Source organism: Mustela putorius, unplaced genomic scaffold (genome assembly GCF_011764305.1).
Source record: "Mustela putorius furo isolate JIRA1106 unplaced genomic scaffold, ASM1176430v1.1 tig00003949_pilon_pilon_pilon, whole genome shotgun sequence".
NCBI classification, from domain to species: Eukaryota; Metazoa; Chordata; class Mammalia; order Carnivora; family Mustelidae; genus Mustela; species Mustela putorius.
The window spans coordinates 6,761,382-6,774,599 of record NW_025422093.1 but is presented as its reverse complement, the minus strand read 5'-3'; the positions used below and the strand labels follow the sequence as shown (position 1 = coordinate 6,774,599).

The 13,218-nt window shown below is 40.0% G+C and overlaps 2 protein-coding genes across 2 annotated transcripts in view; both read right to left on the bottom strand.

Moving 5' to 3' along the window:
• The window catches only part of ANK3 (ankyrin 3), a 671,415-nt gene that overhangs the window by 619,589 nt on the left and 38,608 nt on the right, over nucleotides 1-13,218 (bottom strand). The window lies entirely within an intron of this gene.
• On the bottom strand, nucleotides 8,785-10,360 carry LOC101672659 (60S ribosomal protein L31-like). The gene has a single exon (XM_045069907.1). It carries the CDS (start codon nucleotides 9,200-9,202, stop codon nucleotides 8,825-8,827), a length of 378 nt encoding a protein of 125 aa, XP_044925842.1. The 5' UTR covers nucleotides 9,203-10,360; the 3' UTR covers nucleotides 8,785-8,824.

Genomic DNA, 13,218 nt, shown 5'->3' with positions numbered 1-13,218 from the left:
GAAAGACCAAATAGAAAGAGCTTAAAAGTGTCTGTGTGTTCGTTGGCATACCAAGACCATCACTTTGACATAAGCTTCTTACTCTACTTTTTTAAAGTCACTGCTAACAGCACTGCATATAGTATATGCTAATAGAATCATAAATTAATTTATATTATACATATTTTCAGTAGCCTATTTTCATGATACATAGCAGTAAGTCATTACAGTTATTAAAGAATCCATCTCTGCATTTCTGTAATGAAAATAATATTCACTAATTATGAAACACCAGCTTAAATAAGTTTCAAATCTCAGGTTATAATACACATACAGGATCATTAAGGGTAACTAATGACCATAAATCCTTCAGTGTCATCATGAAATAGGAAACCAGAAAGGGTACAAAACGTTAAGAACTTTAAAAACCACAATATGAATGTGGTCTATGTGTCCATCAATAGATGAAGGGGTAAAGATATGGTAATGTATCTATAATAGAATATGACACAGCCATAAAAGAGAATGAGCCCTTGCAATTTACAACAACACGGATGGACTTGAGAGTATTATTGTAAGTGAAATAAGTCAGACTGAGAAAGATAAATGTCATCATATGTGGGGTCTTTAAAAATAAATAAATAAACAGGGTGCCTAGGTGGCTCAGTCAGTTAAGCATCTGCCTTTAGTTCAGGCCATGATCCCCAGGTCCTGGGATAGAGCCCCACATTGGGCTCCCTGCCCAGCAGGGAGCCTGCTTCTCCCTCTCCATCTGCCTGCCGCTCCCCCTGCTTGTGCTCTCTCTCTGTGTCAAATAAATAAATAAATAAAATCTTTTTTTTTAAAAAAAAGGAGAAACAAACAAAAAGCAGAATGACAATGATAAATATAGAGAACACTGCCAGAAGGGAGATAGAGGGATGAGCAAAATGCATTAAGGGGAGTGGGAGATACAGCCTTCCAGTTACAGAATGAATAAGTCCTGGGAATAAAAGGCACGACATAGAGAATATAGTCAGTGATATTCTAATAGCAATGTATGAGGACAGATGGTAGCTATACCGGTAGAGAGCAGAGCATAATGTATAGAGATGCTGAATCACCATGTTGTACACTTGAAACTAATGTAACATGGTATATAAAGTAGACTCAATTTTTTTTTTTTTTTAATTTTTAAAGAACTAAAGTCAGGTCTCCTGGGTGGCTCAGTTTTTAAGCATAAGCCTTCTGCTCGGGTCATGGTCCCGGGGTCCTGGAATCAAGCCCCGCATCAGACTCCCAGCTGGGTGGGAAGCCTGCTTCCCCCTCTCCCATTCCCCCTGCATGTGTTCCCTCTCTCACTGTGTCTCTCTCTGTCAAATAAACAAATAAAATCTTTAAAAAAAAAAAAAAAAGACTAAGAGGGCGCCTGGGTGGCTCAGTGGGTTAAGCTGCTGCCTTCGGCTCAGGTCATGATCTCAGGGTCCTGGGATCAAGTCCCACATCGGGCTCTCTGCTCAGCAGGGAGCCTGCTTCCTCCTCTCTCTCTCTCTCTCTCTCTCTGCCTGCCTCTCTGCCTACTTGTGATCTCTGTCAAATAAATAAATAAAAAATCTTTTTAAAAAAATTTTAAAAAAAAAGACTAAGAGAAAACATAAGCATAGTGATCCCTTCTTTGTTCAAAAGTATCAGAAGGCTAAGTGGTATAATTGTAACACTTGCCCAAGGCTGCAACAGATCCCCAGCGCAGCCATGAGAGTGCAATGGTAAAGTTATGGTCCAGAGAAAAGGGATCAGCAATGCTCCTCAACCAATCAGGTAGAAAAAGCAGCAACACTTCATTTTGTTTTTTCAAAGAACTGATGCAATACAATGAGACACACCAGCAAGGAGGCATTCAAGTGGAAAAGGAAGTAAAAGGAGAAAACAAGAGGGTCTGTATGTATTTGTAGTTATATGGCAGTAAAAACGTATCACTTTTTTTTCTGGTTTTAAGTCAGCACCCATGACCGTTGAAAGATATTAGTATACATTGTATCATTTAAATGTATAAGATCTACCAAAGAAAGAAAATCTTAGGTTGGAGGCTGTGATATAACTTCTTAAAACCAATTTTAAATATTTCACGTGGTTTCGCAACTCAAATAAGCAGCTTACAAAGTTGCAGCCTTGCCACTCTAGCTTTCAAAGAAGTGTATTTGGAGTATCTCAATGCCTTAGATTTGGAAATGGTTATGGAGGATTTAAAATTATTTATAAAGGATAAAAGCACCAGCCTTTGCAACCAAGCATTAAGTTTGGTCTCCAGAGACTCTTCAATTCCAAACTGTTTCTCACAACCTCACCTAGAAACTGAATCCCAAACTAATCCATTCCCAGCTACAAAAAAAAAAAAAAAAGTCGGGGTTGGGGGGGGTAATGGGGCAGGGGGGCGGGGGGGGGGAACACATCAAACACTACTAGCTTTTCCTTACATAATCAAGTACAATACTCCTTCCAAAAGCCAGACTCTGCTACACTTTCCCTGGTCCATTGTCACAGGAGCTAAATGCCATCCCAGCCACCCAAATCCACTCAGACTTCCCTACTGACAGACAGCAACTGCCACACGAAGTTAGGGAAGAACTGGCAATGAATCAGCTATCTGTAAGCGGGTGGTTTTGTCCTCATTAATGGAGACTGAATCATGTAAAACACAGGCTGAGGAAAAAAGCAATGTAACTTTAGAATAATTTTCTTACTCTCCACAAACACAAAGGCAACAAAAAGAGCTCTAAGAGTTAGATTTTAATATTTCAAAAACCCTATAGAAATTGTACTGTGAAGTCTATAAAAGTTGCAGAATCCAACAAGAAAATAAATTGCTAAGGCTTTTGTGAAAATTACATTGTTGGCTTTAAAAAAAAGCTCATGCTGATAGTTACAGCGGCTTTAACATAGGGGGGAATGGGAAAACAAAGGCCTACTTAAGAAACAATTTAATGGGCAAAATTTCAAAACACTGGGTCAGAAGATGTAAAAAGAAAATAAGGACTAGCCTTAACACCTCAATGCATGAGAGTATATATCTAAGCAAAGCACAAGACTTATCCTATTATCTAGCTTAAATACTAAATATGAATTTCTTCTCCTTGGCTCAAAAATACCTATTTTTTAAACATTTAATTTATAAAATGCCTATTTACTAGACTATATATCCAATATCATCTCTAAATAAAATCTATGGGACTCCTGGGTAGCTCATTCGGTTAACTATCTGCCTTTGGCTCAGGTCACAATCCCAGGGTCCTGGGATTAAGTCCCACATCAGGCTCCTAGCTCAGAGAGAGCCTGCGTCTCCCTCTGCCTTTCTCTCTGACAAATTAAATAAAATCTTTATTTAAAAAATGCTTTAAAATAAATAAATAAATAAATAAAATCTTCAAAAGCTATGATGGATAATGTTATCAGGCCACTTGCAAACCATTATTACTTTATGTTTCATTCAATACTTATAAAAATTATTCAGTTATGGATTATTGACTATTAAGACAAATTAAAGACATGATTAGGACTTCAACGTTTCAAAAATACAAAACAGTTTTTTGGAAGTTGAGTCAGTGAAGTTTCATGATTTTTTTTTCTTCGTGTATCATTATGAGGTCTAGAAGAAGAAAATAAAGGAACAATCCAGCCATAGATCTAATCCCAACAATATGGGACATGGCCATGGAAGTGGATTAATGGTTGTAAAGGTGGCTCATCACAGAAAACGGGCTGAACTGAAAAGCAAGAACAGAGATCACAGAACAAAGGGTTTAGGGGAAAGGAGAGATGGCGAGTAAGGAGACTGTTGAGGGTAGGGAACTGGAGGTTTCCCAGCCTGATACACTTAAAACCCAGGTCTTTGGTTTAGAAGAGCAATTAACAGAGTAAGAGCCATGGACTGCATGTATGCTAAAATAACCAGAATGATGTGTGAGACAGAGCAAAGAACTTGGCTTAAGAGATGGAATAATCCAGTGATGTGTAGAAGAAATATACCACCACAGATGATGGGGGTGCCCTGAGGGCCAGAAAGAAGGTAGTAAGTACTAGGCTGGTCCAGTGACTCCGAGTTATTGAGAGGAGATAGGACCAGAGTCTTTTAAAGCCAGTTTTTCCATGAAGAGGTCATTGAGTAACCACCCCGTAACAGTCTCCTGGTTTTCTTCCCAACTCTGCAGTCTTGCCTAATGTCAGTCTTCTAGGAATGACTATAACACCGGTGTTTCCAAGGAATGTTCTCCTCTCCTTTCACTCTTCCTTTTCTTCCTTTCACTGTTCAATTATCGTGTACCAGGATATACTTCCCAAGTCTACATGCGCAACCTTAATTTGTTCTGAACTCCAAACCATTTAGATGTCTTGATGGTGCCTCACACTCAGCATAACCAAACTGAACTCCTCCTCCTCATGGATCCTGGGTCCAGACTGCCTGGTTTAAATTCTGGCTCCCCCATTTTCTGGCCATGTGCTTGTTCTGGGGCAGATTATTAGTCTCTCCACACCTTTGCCTGTTTCCTCATTTATAAAATGGATATTGAGAGGCACCTGGGTGGCTCAATTGGTTAAGCATCTGCCTTCAGCTCAGGATCAAGCCCTGCATTGGGCTCCCTACTCGGTGGAGTCTTCTCCCTTTCCCCTGTCTGTGTGCGCTTTCTCTCTCTGTCAAATAAATAAATAAAATCTTTTAATAATAAAAAAATAAAAAGGGAATCAATTCTAGTCCCTACCTCATAGAGCCATGTGAGAATCTGACAGGATTGTGCATGTCCAGTGCACACAGGGCACTTCTTACGTGGGGAGTAAGCAGTAATACTGTTCTTCCCCTCTTGACATTCTCTGTCTCAAGGGAAGTTACCACGTACTCTGCAGGTGACCAAGCCCCAAATCTGAACAACATTCTCTCTCTCCTCCAGCTTCCATGTCCGAGCTGCCATTCTACAATTTAAACACTTGCTGATGATATTTACTTCTTCTTCTTTCTACGACCTCTACTCTCGTTTGGGCCCTCCATCATCTCTTGTCACCAAATTGGCCTCCATTCTTATCCTCCTGATACCTGGTTTTCAGACAATACGGAAGAGTACAAACCTCATCACTTGACAGTGTCCTTAAATTCCTTCAGTGATTTCCCACCGCCCTTAGAACCAGGTCCAAAACCCTTTCCATAATTGGCAAGGCCTTTCAGGAGGTGCCTCTGACACCATTCCCGCCTCGGTTCTTACCACCTCCTATAAGTACAGGATGAAGGTCTTCCGGTTCCTCAAAAACACCATGATCTCTCATACTTCCTGCTGTTAGCAAATAATTGTTTTCTCTCGCTAAAGCATTCTTCCCCCTCCTCTTCCTTTGGCTACATGCTAAGCATCCTTCAATCCTTCCACAGTCCAGGAAGCCTCCCCCACCTACCCAGCCGAAGCAGTCTCAGGTGCTGTTCTATGCCTTCCAGTAATGCCCTCTGTGTTTACCCTCATTGTTCACACCACCATATTAGAAGCATCCCCAGTAAACTGGAAATTCCATGAAGGCAGGAAGAAAGGCTGTCTTGTTCAGCAGAGTGTCCCCAGTGCAGAGCAGATGGGCTGCACATATTAAGACATCAGTAATGATGATGGCAGATGGAAGGAAAGGAGGAAAGAGGAGAGGAATCCAGAAACTGCCTTAAAAAAAAAAAAAAAAAAAAAAGGATTATCATCTCCATGTTCTTGATGAGAAAAGAGAGACTTAGAATGCTTAAATAACTTGTCCAAGGTCAAGGTCATGGAGGCAGAATCAAAAAATCATATTATTAGGGTCAATGTCTTTCAGTGGGAAGTCCATGCAACTCTACAGCAGATATCCTGATATCTCTGATTCTACCACTTAATACATGTTGGTTTTAAATACCAGCACCTCTGTTGGCCTCTCTTTTGTTTTCCTTTACACTGGTTAAATGGTGACCATAATTTCTACTTAGGAAGGTCATTGTGAACATTGAAAAAGTGACAAATGAGAATTTCTGGGCTTCATAAAGTGCACATAACTGCTGAAACTATCCAACAATATCTGGGACAGTTCTCAACTTTGGCCAAGCACAGCCCTTTTTGGCAGGGTTACAGTAAGAGAAGCCGAGCCAACAGTATCAAACTTGCTAATCAGTGGGGGGCGAACCACAGCCTAGCACCCTCCCTGTCTGACGTAGTATATAGTGCCCTAGCCTTATCTCCAAAAGGGAAGATGAACTTAAAACATGTTCCTGAACTTCACTCTGAAGATATTTCACAAGTGGGGTTTCCTTTTAGAAACATAAAGTTTGCCTTTTCCCAATTTCACCTTAAAATCCAGAAAGCCATGAAAAGTATGTTTTGAATTTATAAAGGGCAAAACCCAGAATGCTCTTCCCTTTTATACTTTTCTAAATTCCTTTACACTCATTTCTTCATTTAGTTCCCATAAGCATCAATCTCATTTTCCAAATTAACAGACTGCAGCTCAGATAATAAAACTGGCTAAGACAGGACTACACACAGACGTCAGTTCGCACATCAGCACGCCTTCCTGCACAATCACACTGTGGAATTCTTAATTTAAAAAAAATGGGGGAGCCTGGGTGGCTCAGTGGGTTAAAGCCTCTGCCTTTGGCTGGGGTCACGATCCTAGGGTCCTGGGATCCAGCTCCGCATCAGGCTCCCGGCTCAGCAGGAAGCCTGCTTCTCCCTCTCCCATTCCCCCTGCTTGTGCTCCCTCTCTTGCTGTCTCTGTCCCATAATAAATAAAATCTTTTTAAAAATAATAAATAATAAAGAAAGAAAGAATATGCTTACTTCAGATAAACTTACTCTTTAAAATTCATGGAAATACTCTAATTCTCTAAAGATATTTTTAAGTTATGTGTCATCGATTACTTTTGTTTGTATGCTTGGTCAATGCTAACCAGAACTATCTACCAATTCATTACGTGGGGTTAAAATAAAGGTGCAGTCATGGATGTAGCAAGGAAAGTATTAACACATTAAATACAGAGGGAACTAACGATCGCTCTCTTGGAAGGGTGGAGGAAGCAGTCTGACAAATATGAAAACCCTTAATGCTGGCTGATACTCGTCCTCGTTACTGTACTCAGTCCCTTGGACCGAGTCTTGCAGAACAAAAAGCTCAAGATGTTCAAAGATACAGCATGGCTCATAATGCCCTTCCTTCAGTAATTAGAAAATGCTTATTAATGGTCCAGACTGAGAGGATGTTTTAAATCATTTAGACTTTCCTTGTCGAGATTGCTCAAAGCCCTTACAGAGAAATGCAGCTGCTCCGTCCACTTAGATAAGCCACAGCTGCCTTAAAAATAGCACAGAAAATGTTCTATTGTCTTCAGGAGTGGACACACAAATCATGGCCTTAAGGATACTGTTTGTGTTCTTTCTTAGTGCAGAAATTTGGAGATGGGTCTGAAAGTCTAATCTGTTTAGGATACATAAGGGCCAAACACCCTTTCTAAAGCCGGTTAAAAGGCAGGGCCCAACAAGAGCTGATGTGCAATTGCTTTCATTTCTTTTGCTAAAAGACCTTGTAACTGTACCAACTTAAGTCTGAAGTTATTAGCATTTGCTAAACATCTACTACACGTTTATTACATAAAAATGATCCACACTAATGAAGAGAAGTCTGGCAAAACTCTAGCCAGTCTAAAAAGCACTGATTGGACATTTTAGAATGAACAGTGTTATTTGTAATTGAAAATGGGTCTGGAAAATCAGTGCCTAGAACAATGACCTGAGAAGGATTGCAGAAGCCCTGAAGAGGCTGAAGTTTGACTTACAGAGAGGCCGGAACCTGACAGCTAATGAGATCTGTCAAGTAGAAAATGTAAGGAAAGAAGAGAACTTCGAATGAAGGCATAAACCCAACTAACCACTCCGGCTCCAAACACATAAACATGACAAGTATTACATAAACAGAATTTGTAAAATGCAGAACAAAGAAAATTATGATATAAATAGAGCCAGAAAAATGACCTCAGTAAAAATCTTCTCATGGATGAGAAAATCTAATAGAATTATCAATGCTCCCCAAAATTGGTCTATAAATTCAAAATAATTCCAATCAAAATGAAATAACCTAAGGCTGTTTACAGAGAGTCCTGGGTTAAATCTGCCCACAAGCCCGTCTTTTAATAACCTCTGGATTAAATAAATCCGCACAGATTTGCTTCACCCTTCAGACTAACTACATTAACAACTTCATTCAACGGGTCCATTTTTTGTGTGTTTTTAGTTCTTTGAGGTGGGTAGGTAGTGATTTTATGGCATCTGCCCACAGATCCTTTAGATTAAAGTCGGCCCTGCTACGTTCTGTGACAGAGCCTCCCAGTCGTTCCCATACCTTGACACATACAGAGGAGTACTCGAACTAGCACTGTGGGTAAGAACAAAAGGCTTTTCCCTGAGGTGGGCAAACTGGCCTGGGCACCTACAACTCTGAGACCAGGAGGAACAGTATATCTGAACCCCGTTCCCTACCTCACTGCACACAGAGCTGGAAGCCCTGCTCCATGTGGTTCTATTCAAATACCCAAAAGCAACATAATACAAGGTTTAAGAGGAGACTCGGGAGTTGACAGCCCGGGTTGAGGGTGACCGTGGGCAAATTACCTAATCACACCATGCCCCAGTGTCCTTATCTGTAACATGGAGAGAACAGAACTAGTATGAACTCCACAGAGTTAGAAACACTCAATGAAAGGACTAATGTATCGAGAATTATACCTGACATAGAGGAAATGCGCCAATTTTCACTTATATAAATCACCAGCAGATCAAAAGCAAATTTTTTTTTCAGTTTTATATCTTTATTTGACAATCAGCCATTAGTTTTCATCCACATTAACTGTCTGTAGATTTTTGAAAGTGGTGACAGGTACATAGGTGACCAGTGTGTAGAGCTTGTTTGGAGAATCTTCATCCTCGTTATGTTTTCTGGACAACCGCACATGGATGCGGTACGGAACATTCCTTATTCCTTTGGCCCAGACAGCTTTGTTGAGCCTTGTGTCAATGTGCACATCTGGAGTTCCCATCTCCTTCACGGCAAATTTCCGGATCTCTTTGAGTGCCCGAGGGGCACGCTTCTTGAAACCCACTCCATGGATGCACTTGTGAATGCTGATGGTATATTCTCTGGTCACTACCTCGCTGATGGCACAACGGCCCTTCTTCTTCTCGCCACCCTTCTTCGCGGGAGCCATTCTGCCGGGCCGGGTTGGAAAGGAAGAGCGCGAGGTATTGTGGGAGAGGGAAAGTCAAAAGCAAATTCTTAAGGAACATTTTGCCCTACAGAGAGGTGCAGTGAGAGGTATTCTCAAAGGTGAAGTGAGATGACCACTCTGCGTGCCAAAATGTAGGTCTGGTTCCCTGACTTTTCACTATATAATATCAATGATGATGCCTCTTGCATGTCCCCCACAAATGGCTTTGCTCACACCCAGCAAATATCATGCTGCATTTCAGTCCCTAACCCTAGGCCTTCATCTGCTATTTTCTTTCTCTCAAGAGTCCAGCTGAGGCTTTGAAGAGTACATAATTTAAGGCAGTGCTTCTGAAATTTCTTCTGCCAGAACATACACATACCTGCACTCACAGACCTGCACCACAAATTCATTCCACCAGGAAAGGGGCTCAATCCATTACGAGACAGATGGCCTTGGCTCTAAAAAAATAGGCCGATGAATCCTCTATTCTTCAAACTTAGCTAATTCAAGTTATTGAAGGTCCACATAGATGCTACTCAACAGAATTCAAAATCAACATATTGTTTGTTTCAAGATTTTAATTTTTAGAGCAGTTTTAAGTTCAACGTCAGAGCAAAATGAAGAAGGAGGTACAGAGATTTCCCAATGCCCCCTGTTCCCACACAGGCAAGATTCCAACATTCGTGGTCTCTTCCAACACTTGCTATCATTGGTGAACCTGCATGGACACAAGCTAATCCCCCAAAGTTCATACTTTACATTAAGGTTCACTCTTGGTTTCACAAATCCTATGGGTTTGAACAGAGGCATCATGGCACACATCCACCATCATGTTATCACTCAGAGTACTTGCACTGCCCTAAAAATCCTCTGTGTTCAGCCTGTTCATCTGTTGGCCACCCCATCCCCAACTCCTAGCAACCATTAATCTTTCTATTGCCTCCATCCTCTTCCAGAATGTCATATAGTTGGAAACAGGCAGTATATAGCCTTTTTGCACTGGCTTCTTTTACTTAGTCATATATGTCTAAGCTTCCTCCATGCCTTTTGAAAGCTCATTTCTTCTTAACACTGAGTAATATTTTGTTCTGGATGTAGCACAATTTACTTATCCATTCACCTACTGAAGAATATCTTGGTTGGTTCCAAGTTTGGGCAATTATAAATAAATTGTTCTAAACATCTATGTATAGGTTTTTGTGTAGGCTTTTAACTCCTTAATAAAGAAAGAAACAAAGAAAGAAACAAAGAAAGGACCTCAAGGTGCGCTCTCAAGCATCTTTTTTTTTTTAAATGATTTTATGTATTTATTTAAGGGAGAGAAGAAAGAGAGAGCACAATGAGGGGGAGGGGCAGAGACAGAGGGAGAAGCAGGCCCCCCACTGAGCAGGGAGCCCAATGTGGGACTCAATCCCAAGACCCTGGGATCACAACCTGAGCCAAAGGCAGCCACTTAACCAACAGAGCCACCCAGGCACCCCAAGTCTTTAATTCCTTCAGGTAAATACCAAGGAGCACAACTGATGGACTATGTGTTAAAGTATATTTCATCTTGCTGGAAACCACCAAACTGTCTTTCAAAGTGGCGGTACCATTCTACATTCCCACTGGCACTCTATGAACGTTCCCAGGCTCCACATCTTTGTCAGCCCTTGGCGTTGTCAGTGTTCTGGATCTTGACCATTCTAATAGATATATTAGAATATATATATAATAGATATATTGTATGTCCATGTTATTGTTTTTTTTTTCATTATTGTTCCAATTTGCATTTCCCTGCTGACACATGAAGTGGAGCATCTTTCACATGCTTATTTGCGATCTGCGTGTCTTCTTTGGTGAGTGTCCATGTTAAACATTTTGTTTTGTTTTGTTTTTCACTGACCACATATAAAACATCTTGTGAAGACAATATGGATACACCAGGTGGTGCTCCTGTGTAAGCAATACTGGTATGTTTAAGTTCTCCTGAGCATAGCAACACCTCTCCTGCTGACTTCTGGCTGTTGTGTTTCTTTTTGTTAGACCAACGTAGCCCCAAGTATTGTCCCTTCTCTCGTGGACCGCCTGGAGTGGGGGTCTTCAAAGTGGGGCTATGTACTCTACGAGGTTCAGAATACAAACTGGAATGGGGATATTTTCACACATAAATATCCAAATCCTCAATTTCCATTTTTACTCTTACCTAAAATTGATCTGCTGCAGAATAGGAGAGAGTACCAGGCCTCTTCCTTTTCCCCTTCCCTTCACATAAAGTCCCTCCCCTCCCAATTTCCAAAAAAAAAAAAAGGGCAAACTATTTTCATACTCTGTATCTTTCTAGGATGCATGGTGTCAGGCTACACTGATCACTGGGATTCCAAGTATAAGCACAGTTCAAATTCTACTGCTGTCAGTTCCAGAAAGTAAATGACCTTACTGCCTGATTAACAAATTATTTGGCAATTGAGGTGATTTCCAACTCTTTACTTTGAACAAAACCAGAGAAAGACATCATCTAGTTGTCCAGCAGCTCCTTAAAAGCAATGATAGTAAATTGCTATGTGCTTTTGGCATGTGACATGGAAGCAGGTCAAAGAACTGAATGACTGGTTCTAATAAAACCTCTTTTTATTACCATTTATGACTCATGTGAACTAAGTTTCTCCAGATTACAGCTATAAAAACAAAAATAGAAGCAGAATTATTACTAAACCCTACTTATTCTGGTGAGAAGTATTATTCAAACAAGAAGAAATAAAACCAGTCTTATTCATCTAAGAAATGGCATTTCCAATAAAACTTTGCTTTTTTAAAAAAAAAATGATTCTCAAATATTTTAATACATTTGTGCTGGTTGGATAAATTTTATACTGCTCATAATTGTAATAGTAACAATCCAGTAGAAAATGTCTTAGCACTTAAAGCCTATGATCACAGAAAAATTTTAAATTTATATGCATTTTTATTACCAAGACATATGATACAGTGGTCAACAAGAAACCAGCACCAAAGTGTATTTCAATACAATGTAATTCTATGTAGGAAGGGGAAGGAAATGCACACTTAAAGAGAAAAATAATGTCAAATTTAGCTGTCAAAGATGCTGTTTATATTTCTTTAATGCATGACCAGAGGTCTTAAAAATGCTGTTATTCCAATTCCATTGGCTACATTCAAAAGAATGATGTAATGATATCATTTTTAAATGACACCACTTACCACAAACAGGAAATCACATTATTTGCAACAGTTTAAATTTATGGTAAAAATGTTAGATGTCAACTAAAAAATGTGTGAGGAGGCAAATAGTTTTTCAAAATTCTTTTAGGGGATAAGAACACTACAGGCTTAGGAATTTATATAAATGTTGAACTTAACTGTAGATACCATCCACAGCCTAAGCGTCTCGACAGCTCTCTCCCTCCCCTACCCATCACCTTCCCTAGTCAGCCTTTGGTTTTGGTTTTATTTTTGTTCTTCTTTTACTGCACCAAGGTGTACAACTTTCTGCCTCCTAAAGACAGGTGCATTAAAAATGACCTGAAGTAAAGAAACTAAATACAAATACAAAAAATCTACTACTGCAGATAATATCAATAGCATTAATAATTCCAATACAGAAAAAGTGCAGGTCCCTACAGCAATAATCCTCAATTTTTCTGCTTACTATAGTAAGTTTTTTGAGATGTCTTATGACTAAAAGTCTTTGCATAATTTAAAATGTCCAAAACTTAGGGTACCTGTGTGGTTCAGTCAGTTGGGCTGAATCTTGGTTTCAGCTCAAGTCATGATCTCATGGGTGATGAGCTCAAGACTGTGCCCCATGTTGGGCTCTGCACTGGGCAGAGAATCTGCTAGAAGCTTCTCTTCCTCTGTCCCTCCCCGACACGCACATGCTCGCGCTCTCTCTCTCTCTCTCTCTAAAATAGGTAAATAAATCTTTTGTAAAAAAAATAAAATAAAAATGCCCAAAACTTAAATAAGAAAATAACACAAAACACACTTGAACGTCATGAAACCAAACTTGCACT